Raw genomic sequence first — 17,076 nt, forward strand, 5'->3', positions numbered from 1 at the left:
GTCTGCTTCGACGGAGAGCAGACACGTTGGGTGAATAGACTCCAGTGTGTGCGGCTTCTGTTTCTGCGCTGCATCACTGCCACACCACAACCTGACGAGCTGGCCACTACGCCGGAGTGTGTACCACCGAGAGCCAAACCGGGCTCTGGGAGTGACTCCGCAGAGACGTCCCACACACTGCAGCCGATTCCCTTTGAGCCTATGCAGAAGCTGGAGTTTGTTGTTCCATTATGTAATGCTGTGACAGGCTACACTTGACTGACTGACTGGTGCTAGGTTAGGCTGTGCGGTAAATGCAACTATGGTGTGTGTGTTGAAATGTTGGGCTGCAGAAGAATACAGGGCCCCATGCACATGCAAAAGGATTTTCTAGTAACGGCCAAAGCATGAAGGGAAACAATGCGGCAGTCAGAGCCGGGGCTTAAGAATGCTGTACTATATTTACAAAAAGGACTGAATATGTGACGACAAATGTCCACCTTATACACCAGTGCAATTGTTTATGTTGCATTATATAGAGTAAAATATAATTGTTTTTATATGAAATACAGACAGACAGCAGTTGCACTTTTTATTTTACATTTTTGACTGTATAACCCATAACTACTTCTAGGACATAATAAGCAAATTGAAAAAAAACAACCCCAAAACCCTACCCTTAGAAGTTAAACATAAACCAATAAGTGCTAGACATGCACAAGAAAACACTTCCAGGTAAAAATCCAAATCAGCTCGTAGTTCAGGTTTTAATTGCCAGATGTGTTGATTTGATTGAAGAGTTTGTCCTTAATGACTTGGGACATCAGGCCATGAATTGCCTCGATGGTCGTCTTGCAGCTAAAACAAACCACAATGAAAAATGATGATTAGTTAAATTTCCCGAGCAAAACAGACACAACATACAGATATGTAACACCTACACTGGGATCAGACTATCAAGGGCTATAACTAGTGAAGGTGTTGTCTCTATTTGTGTATCAGATATTACAGTAACTACTATTAACAGATTAGTAGGCTGACGTTTGATGCTCTTTTGGTTGGTTTGAATCATAAACATATTTAATTAATCCATTATTATAAAATAATGGAACAAATGTAATAGTGCTGTAGGTTTATATTTTTCTAGCTGTTTTGAATCACACTACTTGTAAATATAATTCCTAATAAACTACAGATCAAGAAATTAGTTGAATTCTATGTCAATTCATTGTGTGCCAGAAAATGAATTTGCAACTTTTTTGATAATCAGTGAATTGTTTGAATCATTCTTTGATTTATATCATTGTCAAGTGAATCTCTTCGGGTTTCGGACAGTAATAATAAGATAAGATAATTGTCTCTTTGGAAAACTTTGAATTCATTAATTGAGAAAATAATCTGCAGCTCAAAATCAGTGCTAAAATGTATGTTGGTTGCAACCCTAAATCAAAAACAATTGACAAAATTTAAATTGACACAAAAAAGTACATTACCAATTGTCCTTTTTATTCAGTGCCCAATTGAAACTAAATATTTGTGGAAATGTGGTAAAAAAAAAACACATCTTCTACAAGATTAAAGTTATTGTTAACATAATATGAGGACAATAATGTATCATCAACAAACCAATTGAGTTGGCAAATACTAAATATCACACAATAATTAAATGAGTTAAAAGTAATACTCTCAATCACTTTATTTTAAGGTTTAATATAGAGTAAGCAATGGGAAACACAGAAATTATAGTTCCCAAAATTCCACATTTACGTCTGAAGCCATTTTTTCCTGAGAAAACGATTTACCTGTCTCGCGTTGCTTTGGCCAGTTTGTCCTCAGACTTCCTGTCATGTGTGTCCAACCCGAGCATGAAGCTGCCTCTGCCCAGCTGGGCCTCCGACTGCTCCAGCTTCTCCGATAGGTCGAACACCTGGCCTGTGGTGTAGTCCGAGTTCTGACCGTCCAACAAACAAACACACAAACCAATTCATGCACAATTTGCCGACAAAAGGCAGACAACAGATTTTACACAAAAGAAAGAAGAATTTTGCAGAATGGCAACAAATCTGTGTAACAAGCTGTAGGAACACTTTGCACGTTGTGGTGAATGAAGAGAAGCCGGGGAAAAGTTTGCTTAAGGTGAGGCCGTGTTTTGAGTGGAAAAGGTAATTAAAACACAATGACACAGGGGCCCCTGACTAGGGCGACAGTGTAGCAACTGACAAAGCCCGTCACCCAAGGAGCAGCTCGTCCTTGACATCTAGTCAATTCATCTTCATCCAGAATGCCAAAGAGCTCACTGTTTGGATAAGCCTGATGCCTATTTAGACTGTTTAGTCAAGCTCGGGACAGAGTGACTGCATCCACAATAGGAATTCACATTGAGGGGATTTCAATCTATAGAATGAACTTGGGGGGGGGGAACCACGACAGCATCTGCATCACCGGAGTAGGGTCCAATTTCAATATTTATCTCCCATGTTTAAAAGTGTAAATTAAGCGCATTACTAAAATCAATAAACAGCGACTCCTAGCTACTAAGCGGCAATAAATCATGACATCACAAGCGGGTGACCGAATGTCTCAATGAGTTATAGTGTAATAATCAACCATAAATCAAAATGTCAAACAATTAGCAGTCATTTAGTTTTCTTGAAGTTGTCTACATACCGTGAGGAGACTTGAGGAACTTAAGGTATTGACCCAATATTTGTTCCAAAGGAGTTCCAGAAGCTTTCTATCAAGGGAGGACTTAAAGTAGGTTACCTCCAAGGCGTAATACCTAAAAAAACACAAAGCAAAGCAAAATCATGAGCCACGTACAATACACAGTCATATAGGAAAGAGTACACTGTACAAAAATACTGCAATCAATTTAGAAATAAAAAAAATTGAATTTACAACACTGTATCAATACTCACTGTTTACAGTGAACACCAAAGTCTTCAATCTTGTTCAAGGGGATTGTTTGGTATTCTGAGGGTCCCTCATCAGGAGGTTTGTAGCCCTGAAAATACAAAGAGGAAATGCTGAGAATTACCAACAAACTAAAAAGCTTTTCTGGACCACAACCATCTTATTATTACAAAAATAAGGAATCAAGCAATGCAACACAAAGGCAATTACAAGATCATGAATTCTAGTTTACAAACATGAGCAAAAACACACATGCAAATGAATCATTAATAGCAAATTATTTTATTACTATTAGACTTATAGAAGTGCCGGTGTATGCAGTCTTTGCTTTACCTTTGGGTAGGTCCTGAAGGCGCCAAGGTTGACTTTCCCTGCTGAAATAGTCCGAGTGGGGTCGATCTGTAGGAAGCAAGATACAGTAGAACAGGAAAACATAGTCAGGGGTCACACAAACCTCCAGGGACCACTCAAATCCGGCCACCAGGAGCCTTTTACTGTGTCTGTCGGTGTGCTGAAAACGCACACTTAATTATATGACGCCTGTGGCATTTAAGCACCGCTAAACCAAATGAAGTGTAAAAGGCATGTATGGTTGAAATAGCATAATATTCATCACTACTACACATAAAACCTACACCCCCCCCCCCTTCTCTGTTACACGTACATTAACTTGTTTTTGTCATAGTTTGAAAGAAATGGTTTTACTTCCCTGAATACCTCATGTGGTGCAATTAGAAATCACAGTGAACGAAGCATTCGGCTTGACATTTAAAAGAAGTATTACTATTTCCGGAGTCTTACCACAACAGCCACAAAGGGCTCCTGAAACTGCTGGTTGAGCATCTGAGTGCTGACATCTATGCCAGACAGCCAGCAGCCATAGCCAGGGTGACTGTGGTACCAGCCAATCGCATTCTCCAGCCGGCCAACCTGAGGGAATAGAGATAGATGTCGGTTATTATTCAAGGCATGAAATACACCATTATACAAGTACAGCACAGACAATGGGGAAAAATAACAAAAAGCGAGAAAATGTAGTAAAAAAAAAAAAAAGCATTATTACTGACAGTATTTGGTGCAGAAAGAGAATTAATGGTGTATTTTTAATAACAGTATGGGATGATGCGGGGGAGACGGTGGTGGGATGAGGATAACACTCTACTTTCACGGGATATACAATTTCATGTTGAAATATTGATAGACAATACAGATCAAGGTATCTTTTAAATCCCAACATTACTATACAGTATTCCTGCTTGTTGCTTTGTAACAGTGTAATAGTGTAATACAACTAAGGATAATAAACCAATAGCTGCCATAGTAGTAACTGTAGACAAAATGATATAATCTGATATATATAGCGTCAAACACATCACATCTGGGTATCAGCTTCATGTGGGTGTATGTCTCGTCCACATTTAAACACATAATAGTAGGTTTTCTTGAACAACTGAATGAAATGTGCTCATGTCTCGAAAACATAAAAATCACGGTTGCAATCAATTAAATCTCCAGAAGGTGATGAACTATAAATCTAAATGATGTAACTGAACAGTGTGCATGCAGGGTTTGGTTCCTCCTCTCTCAATCACCAAATCTGCAATGAAAGTCACTTATATTGCCCTATAATGAAAGCCAGTGTACCGACCTGTTTGGCGTTTTCAATGTAGGCGGCCATGTATTCATACGCCGCAGCCTGGGCGTTGACTCGAGTTTCCGTGCCCTCCACGGGCAGGGCAAAGCTGTCCATGATGATCATGGTTTCACCATCCACCTTCCCCAGCATGAGGCCCATCACCTCCAGGTTTCCCCCGGACCTGGCGTGCATCACCATCTTCAACAGGGCCAGGGCTGAGATCTTGCAGTACTTGAAATAGTGATGACTACGGGTCAAAGAGAGGAACATGTTCACTATCAGGTATACATTAGGGATGATACTAAGGAGTGCATACATGTAAACACCCCACACAGTTAACGCTAGCTATCGCTGTTGACAAATAAGCCAATGCTAGCTCGTAGCTATCAAGGGCTTTCTTTTAACAGAAAACAACATACGACATCGAACATTTAGCTCAAGAATCAATTGGACTGAATTCCAGATTACTGTTTTGTACTTACTCCTTAGTCCATGGCTTAGCAGCGAGGATTTCTTGTTGTTGCTTTTTGTCATATTTGTATATTTCGTCTATGCTCTGAACTTCCTGCATGCTGTTAGATAGCTCCCATGTTTTCTGAGCCGTGCTGCTCCCCGCCATGACGAATTATATTAATTAACAACAAAAAAGTCGTTTTAAACCTCCAATTTCTGTTCAGGGAAGCGAATAAATGTTATATTTCTCCAATAGTTTGATCCCGTAACAGGGCTAAATGTCCACTTGGTCAGGGAGCCATGACAGTGGATGATACCAATATACCAAAGTGTGATCGCGAGGACGTTTGTCATAATGTTACACAATTATGACGTTAATATGATTGTATGATACACTACATTTTTTTAACATATAAATATAACTACACATACACAAATAACATTCAAACTGAAGTGATCTAACTGTATATATCACTCATATTAAAGTAAAATCACCCCTCTGCCAGAATACATGGTTTAGTCCAGGGAAGACTAGTTAACTGTCGAGGACTCACTGACATCTAGCGGCGCTTTTCAGAAGAGCAGATTCCCCGATGAAGGTTTCTGCTTTCAATTCTTTGACACTGTACTTAAAGTTAATAAAGGTATTTGACGAACCGGCAAAACTTTAGAAGCCAATGACACAAAAAGCAAATACTACAAAATAAATAACTGATGGCATTTGATGGGTTATAGATATGTTTTCTATGGCATTTCGTGTTAGCTAGGTCAATTAGCCTCTTCTGGGAGAACCGTGTGCATAATGGTTGCCTATAGCAACAATATGATGCTTTGCGCCTTGTTGACAGTCGAGAAAATAGAGCGTTAGTCAGGAGCATGAAGAGGAAAACACCCAAAGATACAGCTAGCTATCACTCATGTGTGATACATGCAAATCGAGGTATGTGAATTATCAATGCTCTAAGTACTACGTTGTTTTAAAGAGCAAATATACGGATTTTGACGTTTTCAACAGTCAAGGGCTGGTAATAAAACCAACAAGGTGTGGATATGCCTCCAGCATCAGCAGCACACAGAATGTCCCAAAATCCAGACAGAGGTATTGTGCAAGTCTCTGATACTGAACAGATTACAGTCTTTGAGGATAGGTTTTAATGGCACACACTTTATGTGTTGTATATTTGATACTTTCCAGGTTTAGGTTTAAGTTCGCTGCTGGGAAATGACTATGAAAGGAAGAAGAAGAAACTTCAGCAGGAGCTTCAACTGGACTACAAACATCATGCTGCCAAGGTCTGATGATGGAATCATTTCATAGTGAATGTTGCCTCTCTGTTGCATTTTGCTGAGTAACCATCCTGTCCTATGTTTCCATGTTCTTCCTCCAGATAAAGGATCTGAAAACTGGTGAACCTCCAACACAACCACAGGGTCTCTCCTTACCTATTGATGAGAAGATATTGGTTCAGGTGTGTGTCTGTGTACCTGGGTGGGTCCTTTAATGATCAGTGATGGTACATCAACAGAGAAATGAATGAATGAAACTAGAAAAAAGGGAGGGGGTTACACATAATATTGCTATTAATAAGTCAGATTCAAACACAGCGTTGAAAATATGTAGCTGGTGCCCTGTCTGAATGAGATGGCTGATTCAGACACATGACTTTGTTTCTCTCACAGGAAAAACTAAGAGAGGAGAGAAAAAAAGAATACAACCTCTTCCTGCAAGAAAAAGCTCAACTCGAAAGGTTTAAGAGGGGAACACCTCCTGTCACTTCAAAGGTAATGTGAATAATAAATACATACTTTATTCAATTCTGCTTTCTCTTAAAAAAAAAATACATGGTTTGTAGAAGAAGATTTTTTGCAATGTATAAAATAAGTGCTTCTCATATTCCATTGTTTTTTCAGCCCGGACAGGTTCGCGCTTCAGATGCTGTGTACATTTCTTCTCCAACTTCTCCTCTGCCCATCCTCAACATCCATAGAAACACACACCGTCCTCCCAAGGAGCGCCCTGCATCCAGGAGAGATGCTGCCTCTCTGACTGAGGCGGTGGATAATGGAAAAAGCACAGGGACTTGGGGTCCAGGCCATCGGAGACGAAAGCGTTGGCAACTTGGTGGACCAAAAGAGCCTTATAGCTCTGAGGAGGAGCCAATCACAGACAAAGAGGAAGAGTTGGAGTTCAGAGACAGGAGGCGACAAGACAGACACACTCCAGAGCCAGAGTACAAAGAGGAGAGGAGAGCCAGAGAACGCAGAGCTAACAGGTACAGCTTGTTTCTGTAGTATGATCTTGAGCTCTTTTTGTCTGTTACATATCATAGACAGAAGAGTAGATATGATGATGTAATTTTTCTTTACTTGTTTGTCTCTATGGCAGAGCTCCTCAGGGCATAAAGAAGATGGAGGCCCCTGGTGTTCGTGATCAGAACAACAATGAATGTGTTTTGAAGTCAGAGTAAGCCACATTCATTTCTATGTACTGTTCTGGTGGACTGCAGCAATGAGGTTTGTAATGCTGAAACAGAATCATCGTAGATAGCAGAAGTATTCACATGCAGAGCTTGACAGCCAATAACATCCTCTTGGAAAGTGACGTACATTTTCTCAATCATTACAATAATCTGATTTAATGAGCCAACACAAGATCGGTATAGATCACTTCTGCTATATTCAGTTATTGCTTTCCAGCACTTCTAATGCATGCGGTTGCCTTTCATTGTTGCCGTTTATGCCATAAAGTTGAGCCACACTCAGTAAGCTGTTAACGTGTGGAACGGTGATGGTGGGTGAGCCTTGGCCCAGCTCCAGGCAAACAATTACTCACTCCAGCTCTACCAGAGTAGCTGGATTGATTGGAGAATGAGACTTCACCCCTGTCTCCGAGACCAAAAGCTCTGCAGGCAAACTATGAGGCAGCGTATTATGAATGGAAGCCGGGTGTGACTCAGATGGTAACTGATTGTTGTGTTCTTACTGTTAAACACTGTCAGAAATTGGAGGGCTCTTGTGGAATGTCTGATTTTGTCCGTGCAGAAACACACACCGTCCTCCCAGGGAGCGCCCTGCATCCAGGAGAGATGCTGCTACTCTGACTGAGGCGGTGGATAATGGAAAAAGCACAGGGACTTGGGGTCCAGGCCATCGGAGACGAAAGCGTTGGCAACTTGGTGGACCAAAAGAGCCTTATAGCTCTGAGGAGGAGCCAATCACAGACAAAGAGGAAGAGTTGGAGTTCAGACACAGGAGGCGACAAGACAGACACACTCCAGAGCCAGAGTACAAAGAGGAGAGGAGAGCCAGAGAACGCAGAGCTAACAGGTACAGCTTGTTTCTGTAGTATGATCTTGAGCTCTTTTTGTCTGTTACATATAAGCCATAGATAGAAGAGCATATACATTACAACATCTGTTCACTTGTTTGTCTCTATGGCAGAGCTCCTCAGAGCATAAAGAAGATGGAGGCCCCTGGTGTTCATGATCAGAACAACAATGAATGGGTTTTGAAGTCAGAGTAAGCCACATTCATTTCTATGTACTGTTCTGGTGGACTGCAGCAATGAGGTTTGTATGTGGAACTGGACATCCAATAACATCCTCATGCAAAGTCACATACATTTTCTCTGATTGAATGAGCCGAGACAAGGTAACTGTAACACAAGACCGGTACAGCTCACTGCTGCTATACCAAGTTATTGCTTTCCAGCACTTCTCGTGCATGCCGTCGTCTTTCATTGCTCACGGTTATGCAATTAAGTTTAGCCCCTCTCACTTAGCTGCTAATGTGTTGAACAGTGATGGAGGGTGAGCCTTGGCCCAGCTCCAGGCGAACAATTACTCACCCCGGCTCTATGAGAGTAGCGGGATTGATTGGAGAATGAGGCGTCACCCCCCTGTCTCTGAGACCAGAAAGCTCTGCAGGCAAACTAAGAAGAGTTGTATGATGTAAAATGGTAGCTGGGTAGCTTACTCAGACGGGAACTGATCGCTGTGCAGTTACCCTTACATTACTGCCAGTAATTGGATGATTCTTGTGGAGTGTCTGATTGTGTCTGTGTATCTGTGTTTAATAGTCTGCCAGACAGCATGAGGACGGCTGCAAGATCCAGACCTGCTACCAGCAAGGATATAGCCGAGTTTGCTACGGGACTAATGATTGGTAAATACCATTCGTATTGCATGGTGCTTTTGGACACATATTGACTTGTGGCATTATTGATGGATTTTTGTCACTTGAAATACTTTCTCAGCATCATAGGTGACAGCACTTGTTTGTTGATGGCTCTCTGTTGTCATGCAGGAGCAGTAGAAGATCAGACAGCCTCTCAGATGAGGAAAGAACAGTACAAGCAAGAGCTGCTGAAACAAATTGCTGAACAGCAGAGAAACAAAATCAGGTGAGTATTGATCCACTAAATCATTATTTTCTCGAATTGTTTCAGCTGGCACATCCTTGTGAGTCAACAAAGCACAAAGGATGGGTGGATTTGTACATTTTGTTTTCAGGGAGAAGGAACTTGAGCTGAGGTTTGCCACCAGTGGAGCCAAAGACCCTGAGAAACAGGTACAACGAAAGGACAAGAACAGGCTAAAAATGTTAACAGTTTTTAGAAATATATTCCATGATGTGAACATCTACTTTAACCCAGCCATCACTCAGCAGATGTCTCAGCCCTGTATCTGGATGCTATATAGTTAAGTAAATATTGTAGAAATGCCTCAACAGCACAATAAACACATCTCACATGACAAACTATTTATCACCACCATAGATGATGATTATATTATTTTTGATGTGACGCCTTGAGCAACACCTCAAGATAATTGTTTAAATTGTTTAAAGTTTTCTCAATATTTGTTGCCTCATTTCCATTGATGGATCTCTTTTACACAATGCACCTTTTCCAGCCGGACCGATTTAAGCAGTTTGGGTCTATAAATTGGAGACGAGATGTTTCACAAGAGGACACAGAACAGAGAGCCCCCCCAGGAAAGTCTCATGTGGACCACAGTGCAGCTCTCAGTCAGCTGACAGGGAAGACGGCGCCTGGATCCGGAACAAGAGCAGCACAAGGTGTCCCCTCGCTGGACTATTTTGACGAGGACTCCCACAGGAACTTCTCAAACGTGCTCGGAGAAGTGGCCAACCCAAGGTAAGCTCACTGTTGCTTTGTGTGGCAATACATGAATGATATTAACAACTCTGCTGTCAATTCACTGCAGTTTATGTGATTTTATTTTTTCAGGGTTGCTGGTGTTCCTCCTCTTGTTCCTCCCACTGTAGCTAATAACTACAAGACTCCATATGATGCCGCTTACTACTACTATGGGAGCAGGAATCCATTAGATCTTAATCTTCCTTACAATCAGAGTACAGTATTTTAACCATCATGTTATTTTTATTTTATTTTTGGTTACTGCATCTTAAGGTTCAATTCTCTGCAAGTTGATTTTCATATTGTATTGAAATGAATGGAAACCAGTGGCTTCTTGGCGGTAAAACAATGCAAGATGCTCTTGGAGAAGGCCTTATTTAAGTATGCATATTCGTACTAAACATTTGTATGGTCCAGTCATTTCTGTTTCTAGCGTCTTCGGAGTCGTAAAGTAATTTGCGGTATCTGTCCGTTTGACCTTAGATGGCAGAGATTCACATCGGCTTAAATAAACTCCCAGACCTCACAGTAGAGAACTATTGCCATTTATTATGAGACACTTTATCGCCATATCAATGGCCAAGAGGACTTGGCATAGCAATTCATAAATCTAATTTTACAGCAGAACTGATTTTATTGCTAAGGCGACATACAGTTTATTGGATATGAGTTCAGCAGATCCAGATGGATCTCACTTCATCCAGTGGGTGTGTTTGGTTACATTTATTTTCTTCCCATTTTAAGTTTGCAGCCAAATCCAGGCCCAGGTCTGAGCTCACAAATATTGTAATGTTGGAACACAAATCTGTCAGACTGTGGCAGCAGATAGCTAACGAAGCTGATAAATCTGTTTTGTATTCATCATCTTGTATTTTTGCATTTTCTTTATCAGATGGTCTGCCTGGAGGGATGCATCAGTCTGGGAACCACAGTCCTCCTCAAGGACCACCTACTTTCAGACCCAGTGGCCACACTGAGTCAGTGTCCATTTTTTTGCAAGAGTAGTTTATTTATCCAGATGATGAATTCAATGTACACAATTTGTGAAAACTTCTTTATACTGAAAATCAATTTGCAGAGTGTGAGAGCATTTACATAAGTAGATGTTCATGAGACTTTTTGTTTTTCTTCCAGAAGAGGGCCCTCACCGCAAAATAACTGTGTGTCTGCCCCCTCACTGTCTGCTCCTAGAGCAACAGAGCAGCACAGTGTGTCGCCCCTGGATGTTGGAGAGCTTTCTGCAGACCAGTCCAAGCAGAGGAGAGAGAAGGCACTAAGCCACCAGGAAGCACTCAGACAGCAGGTACGACATCAGATCTACAAGATATCATCTGATTTGCCAAGCAGCACACTGTCTGACTTGTTTACTGTCACACTGACAATGCCAGCGATTGCTGTAACAGGCTGCTTCCTCCATGCTGACACCAGAGGAAACCCAGACATTGACTCATTTTAGGGACTGACCAGATATTTTGACAGTTAGACCAGACCACGGTGCAGTTAGCATTTTCCCATGGGCAAAGAATTGTGTTAGACTATAAGACAAACATAGACTTGCATTCCACTGAAGTGGTCTCAGAAAGTTAATCAACTTTTAAAACATCTTGCCCGCCATGTGTCCAGATCATAGAAAGAGAGGAGCGTAAAAGAAGAGAGAAAGAAGAGAAGGAGCGATTTGATGCTAAGATAGAGGCCGAGATGATGGCGTACAACCCCTGGGGGAGAAGTGGAGGAGGTGCTTCGATTAAAGATGAAAAAGGCAACCTTGTTAGTAAGTTGGGTTTCACTTTCTCTTTTAATGAGGTCTACTAAACTTGAGATAATATATGTAACAAATAAATAGTAATGCAGCTTGTTTTAGGTACGTGTAAATGTTTCCATGCCCTCAGGTGACTTGAAACAGATGCACAGGAACAACGAGGAGTCATGTCGGAATCCTGTGTCCAGGAAAAGTGGACAGACTCAAAGCTTTTTGATGACTAATGGAAACACTCCTGTAGATGAAGGCAGGGCTCCAATTTCCCATCGACTGTCAGGTATTGTATCACTATCAGTGTTCAATTTCTCTGAGTCCAAACTGGCTCCTGTCATCCAGTGTATTTCGGTGCACTGTGCATTTGTGTGTGCACATGCACACATTGGTCTTTATTATAGATGGATTACTGTCTAGCTCACTTGTCATTGCAGGTTTCAAAGATAAGCCAAGTCCACAGCAGCTCCACATGCAGGACAGATACAAAGAAGACCTGAAACAACAGGTAGGTCCTGGGCCACAACCTTCAGTCTACGCAGGTCACTGCTTGGATGTCTCTTCTACTTTTTTTGAATGAATTCAGAATACTTTTTTGTTTTCCAAATACTTCTGTGGTTTTGAGCACTTTGAAGAAGCTGTAAGTAACTACACATATAACTTGTCGTTACCAACAGATAGAGGAAAACAAGCAAAAGCAGACAGAGGAGAAAGAACGAATGAGGATTGAGGAGGAGAAAGAAGAGAAGAGGCTGGCGGACCAAAGGGCTCGCATACAGCGAGATCATGAAGAGGAGCAAAGAAAGCTAAAGGTGATGAATGTGAGGAGTTCATCTCTTTGATGAAGAGCACCTCTGTTATTCCCCCTTCCTGACAGTTAAGGGGTCTCCTCACAATTGTCTCTACTCTCTGCAGCATAAGCTGAAAAAAACAGGGTGGATCCAAGAACCTAAAACACAACACCAGGAGGAGGAAAAGAGGGTGAGACAGGAAAAAGAGACCGAGAAGAAGGTAACTGAGAGCGCCAGGGACAGAGAGGAGGAAAAGGAGCAGTTGAGTTACGAGGTACAGTAAGCCTGAAAAGACATTGGTGATTGTAAGCTTTCAGTTTTATTTAACACCTCTGTCAAGTAATGTGAGTCTGCTCGTAAATCAGCAGAGAGAGCCATCTCCTCCCATCCCAACCTTGCAGAGGAAGCTGACAAATCTTGTGGCATCCAGGCCGTCGTCTGTTGAGAGCCAACTCTCCGCCAGGACTGTAAGTCACGCAGTAAACGGAAGCACATATTTTCAAGTCAAGGCTCTTTTGATGTAAATCTAAAATGTAAAAATGCCCACAATTTCCACAACAGGAGCGCTCTGTGTCAGCGCCACATTCCCGACCAGTCCCTGAGAAAACCTCCCAGCTTCAAGGTAAGACGCTCCTGAGTTATCGTTGCCCCCCCTCCCCCCATCAAATGTCTACCTGCTTGTAAATCAGAAATTGCCACTTAATCATTTATTGTTCCCATCCTGTCTCCCCTCTTTCCCTCTGGTTGTTTCAGACGGTCAGCAGGAAGTGATCAGAGAGCTGTCAGCCCTCCGTAAGTATCTGAGAAATGAGCAGAGACAGCTGGAGGTTCAACTAGGCCAGACAGATCTTCAGGAGAGTCACTACACTCCCCCCAGGTATTACAGTCAGACGCCCCTGAACAGCAGGGGTCATTTGCGTTAGTATACCATGCCCAGAACTAATAGGATTTTATTACTTTCTTCCTGGCTAAAAAATGAGCCTTTTAGAGAACCTATTAGATGTGCTCTACCCCTTCAGGTCCAATTTGACCTAAAACACCCCCAGTCACATTAAGGTTAAGGCACAATGCTAATTCTGACTTGTTAAATGGCTTGATTTGCTATTTGTATTTAAGTAGGCTCTCTCATGTTCTGAGTTAATGAAAGTGACCCAGGTCAAATTGTCTATCTTCTAATCTCCATTCAGATTTGTTTCAGGGACTGCACTAATGTAACAGTATGATCCCAAGTGGAAATTTTCTGTTCATCCGTCTTCACCTTCAGAATGTTGCTGAACGACACTTCAGCAGGACACGTGGCTGCTTTTAACCTCTAACCATCCACCTGTACTACAAGCTACTTGTAAACTATCTGCTTGATTTGAAATTAGTTTCCTGCAAATCATCAGAGAAATTCTTTTGAACTTGTGCCAGTGTCACAGTTTTTCTTTGGTTCCAATAGAAGCTGCTTCCACAGAAAGCCCCATTCTTTGGGCCTCCTAAAAGCATTTTAAACAATACTCACTTAACTCTTTTTGAATCTGGCCTAACTTACGAGGGCCAGTGTATCAAGTGTAACTTAATGCTGTAGTCATTGTGCACAACCGTAAAGCATTCGGCATAGTGAAGTATTGGCTTCAGCTTTTCCTCCTTTGCTCAGACCCAGAGGACAACCCAGAGGGACCTTTGAATCAATGCACAAGCAAACTGTCCAGCCATCAACCAGGAGTCCCCTCTCTGGTGCTGCAGGTGTTGATATGCAAAATATCAGGGAGTTCAACCAGCTTAAATACAGAGGTAATGACACGTTGACTGACTGGACACTCGATCATATGATACACTTAGAAACTGCAGTCAGACTTTTCAAAGTGGTTACTGAAATTGAAATATTGCTACTCAGAGCATTCAGTTAATAGTGATGAACTGAATATGATCCTCTGATGACAAATCAGTTTATCTCATTAAATTTAAACCAGTTGGACTCTTACTTTCCTTCTGTACTTTTCCTACCTCCTCTAATTGCCTTGGTCTTGGTGTTGATGTAAGGACAAGGGTCGAAGAACACTGCGGTCCTAAACCAGCTGGGCATTGCCAGATGGTTTAGACTTTCCAGAGCTTCATCAGTGCTCTGTCTCTCCCTAGCCACGCCGAAACTTTAATCTCATGAGGTCATGGGAGGCGTCTATCAGTGACAGTTGGCGGCATACACAGAGAATGTAATGCAAGCGACCAAGGAAATGGCTTTGGATTGGTTCCCAGACCGAGTTAATGCAGGAGTCTGAAAGACACTCAGACAAAAATAGGAAGAAATGCTACTTTTGACCAAATCACTTGTCAAACTTACAGATATAAATGATGGATTTATGCCAACCTTACATCTGAAAGCTGCATCAGATCCATTCTGTACAGTCAAACCTTGATAGGATGTGCTTTAGTGAGAAGGATGTATCCAGCCTGTGGATCTGCCGAGTCACAGCCAAGTTGCTGTTTCAGAGAGTGGAGGAAGAGGGCGACTGTAATGAAGGGAAAATTGTTAGTTTCTCTTTGAATGTCTTCCTCTAGTCTGTATCTCCTGACCTTATCTTTCTCATTTATTTCTGTGCTAATGCAACTGTTATTGCTGCATCAATCGACGAAAGCCACTTGATCGCTACTGTAGGACAAATACCTCATGGAACAATACCTATCCATTATTTGTCAGACACAGCATCTCGTGAGGAGGTCCGTCACATGTACCCCGACCCTCCCACAGACGAACTAAGTCTGGACATCCAACAGCAGGCACTTCTTCGTGAACAACAACGCAAAATCAGGCTGATGAAGAGAGAGGAAGAGCACGGTCAGTGGGCAGATGCACACTCAAATTTCTCCTGTTGTGCTCTTTAACTCATTGTTCTGTGTTTCCCTGCAGACTTCTTGGAACGGCAACTGAGCCACTGTCGTTCTGTGAGTGTTCATCACATAATTAATATGCATTTTATTGTGACAGGCTCGTCGAGTACATCTTGCATGTTTTTAAGTTAATTGGTGCCTGCCTGTGTTTGTTTATCCTCTCAGAGGAACAAACCTGGACGCTACATCCACAGAGACTCCATATTACCATCTGAGACTGCTTTTATTGGTAAGCCTGACTAAATATATTCTGTTTGTTAAGACTGTCTGCTCCTTTTTTCCTCTTCTTTCAAGTATGAAGAAAGTGTGTACATCAGTGGGGGGGGGGCACAATATGCTGTTGGATTCTTTCCTTTTTCTGAGGCTCCAGACATTTTCCATAAAGGTGACATGGCTGGGGAAGTCAGCTACATTCGCCCTCACAATGCCACACTACAACAGCTTCTGCGCCAGGATAATTCAGCTCTGTGTCTCCGTGCCAGGCTAATTGTGGCCCATGCCAGCTCATGTCTCTGTGTTGCAGCTGGTGCCAAGGTGCAAGGGGCACATGCCAGCTGTAGGGTGGAGATAGCACAGTGCCAGCCATTTGGGAACGGGGGCAACAGAGACATTGTTTAAAAAGTCTGGTGCGGGAAGAGAGGCTTTTTGAATACTTACCCTTTTCCAATCCGAACCCCTTTCCAGGAAAAAGTTTTCTTGAATGAAATGAATATTATTTTCGTATTACACATATTTGAACTGAGTGAACTTTTAGAACTGTAATCTGTGTAAGAAGAGGTTTGTGTGTAAAGATGAATGCTGTGTCAGATGTTTACAGTGGTGCTGCATGTGAGAGGCAGGTTCATCAACAGAGACAATGTCAGCCCTCAGCAGAGCGCTTTGCTTTGCCTTTTTATTTATTCAACAAAAATAGTTCAATCCCCCCCAAAAAAACCTCTCAAAATTGTAGAAAAATATGTAATTGCAAAATTTCAGGCATCCTTTATTTTCTGATTGCCTAAAGCAACGTGTGATGGATAATGTACTCCTATGTCCTCTCCAGAGGGGCCGTCTGGTGACGAAGCGGACGTCTCGTCTCTACGTTCTGCCCTGGAGAGGCGTGTCTCAATGGAGACCGTTGCCACAGAGACCTGGCTGCGGCCCGGCACGTCGGATACTGTGGAACGCGCCGGATGTATGGAGAGACCAAACGGTGGGATGGACGCTCCACCCTGGCTGACACACCGCGTCTCATAGCTGGTCTCCAAACGAGTGGGGAGAGCTCCCCTCCTCCTTTGTTGCTGGAATCACTTTCTGCTGACCAAGGTGTTATTTGTGGGCGTTTGTTACATTACACAGCTTCAAAAAGCTCGTTCGAGAGTCTGCCTGTAAACATATTCATGTCAGTTAGTTTAGACATTTTACACAAGACACCAAAAAAGTGCACTTTTTAACCTGCAATAGATTTAGTCCATGAAAGTTTTGGAAGGTAAATATCTGAATACACCAAAATATGTACAGTATGTGTTAATGTAGTTATTTT

The 17,076-nt window shown here is 42.1% G+C and overlaps 2 protein-coding genes across 4 annotated transcripts; one reads left to right on the forward strand and one right to left on the reverse strand.

Moving 5' to 3' along the window:
* Positions 1 to 558: 558 nt before the first annotated feature.
* On the reverse strand, positions 559 to 5,287 carry cops5 (COP9 signalosome subunit 5). Its single transcript, XM_068732241.1, has 8 exons — positions 5,011 to 5,287; positions 4,541 to 4,775; positions 3,694 to 3,822; positions 3,226 to 3,291; positions 2,898 to 2,983; positions 2,647 to 2,758; positions 1,782 to 1,930; positions 559 to 837 (listed from the first exon to the last, which is right to left on the reverse strand). Exons 1-8 carry the CDS (start codon positions 5,145 to 5,147, stop codon positions 747 to 749), a joined length of 1,005 nt encoding a protein of 334 aa, XP_068588342.1. The 5' UTR covers positions 5,148 to 5,287; the 3' UTR covers positions 559 to 746.
* LOC137888759 (centrosome and spindle pole-associated protein 1-like) lies at positions 4,755 to 16,874 on the forward strand. Of its 3 annotated transcripts, XM_068732237.1 has the most exons (29): positions 4,755 to 4,810; positions 5,997 to 6,080; positions 6,177 to 6,274; positions 6,370 to 6,450; positions 6,662 to 6,763; positions 6,893 to 7,254; positions 7,368 to 7,445; positions 8,024 to 8,308; positions 8,423 to 8,500; positions 9,060 to 9,145; positions 9,287 to 9,383; positions 9,493 to 9,550; positions 9,895 to 10,139; positions 10,233 to 10,357; positions 11,035 to 11,119; positions 11,277 to 11,445; positions 11,766 to 11,913; positions 12,032 to 12,178; positions 12,330 to 12,400; positions 12,570 to 12,704; positions 12,808 to 12,957; positions 13,049 to 13,150; positions 13,245 to 13,305; positions 13,437 to 13,560; positions 14,323 to 14,459; positions 15,364 to 15,501; positions 15,574 to 15,608; positions 15,720 to 15,783; positions 16,597 to 16,874. In XM_068732237.1, the coding sequence occupies exons 2-29, from the start codon at positions 6,032 to 6,034 to the stop codon at positions 16,788 to 16,790; spliced, it is 3,504 nt and encodes a 1,167-aa protein (XP_068588338.1). In that variant the 5' UTR covers positions 4,755 to 4,810; positions 5,997 to 6,031; the 3' UTR covers positions 16,791 to 16,874. The 3 variants fall into 3 exon arrangements, with proteins under 3 accessions (XP_068588338.1, XP_068588337.1, XP_068588339.1); XM_068732236.1 differs by lacking the exon at positions 4,755 to 4,810 and having other exon boundaries at positions 5,792 to 6,080; XM_068732238.1 differs by lacking the exon at positions 4,755 to 4,810 and having other exon boundaries at positions 5,792 to 6,080; positions 11,334 to 11,445.
* The last annotated feature ends 202 nt before the right edge of the window (positions 16,875 to 17,076 follow it).

Source organism: Cebidichthys violaceus, unplaced genomic scaffold (assembly GCF_023349555.1).
Source record: "Cebidichthys violaceus isolate CVI_PGR_0920_01 unplaced genomic scaffold, fCebVio1.0.p SCAF_58, whole genome shotgun sequence".
NCBI classification, from domain to species: Eukaryota; Metazoa; Chordata; class Actinopteri; order Perciformes; family Stichaeidae; genus Cebidichthys; species Cebidichthys violaceus.

Coding starts and splice junctions, on each gene's coding strand:
- cops5 (XM_068732241.1), bottom strand. CDS start 5,147: ATGGCGGGGAGCAGCACGGCTCAGAAAACATGGGAGCTATCTAACAGC. Junction 3,823..4,540: donor ACATTGAAAACGCCAAACAG/GTCGGTACACTG, acceptor CTATTCCCTCAG/GTTGGCCGGCTGGAGAATGC. Junction 2,759..2,897: donor TTTGGTGTTCACTGTAAACA/GTGAGTATTGAT, acceptor GTGTTTTTTTAG/GTATTACGCCTTGGAGGTAA.
- LOC137888759 (XM_068732237.1), top strand. CDS start 6,032: ATGCCTCCAGCATCAGCAGCACACAGAATGTCCCAAAATCCAGACAGA. Junction 10,358..11,034: donor TAATCTTCCTTACAATCAGA/GTACAGTATTTT, acceptor TTTCTTTATCAG/ATGGTCTGCCTGGAGGGATG. Junction 15,502..15,573: donor GAAGAGAGAGGAAGAGCACG/GTCAGTGGGCAG, acceptor GTTTCCCTGCAG/ACTTCTTGGAACGGCAACTG.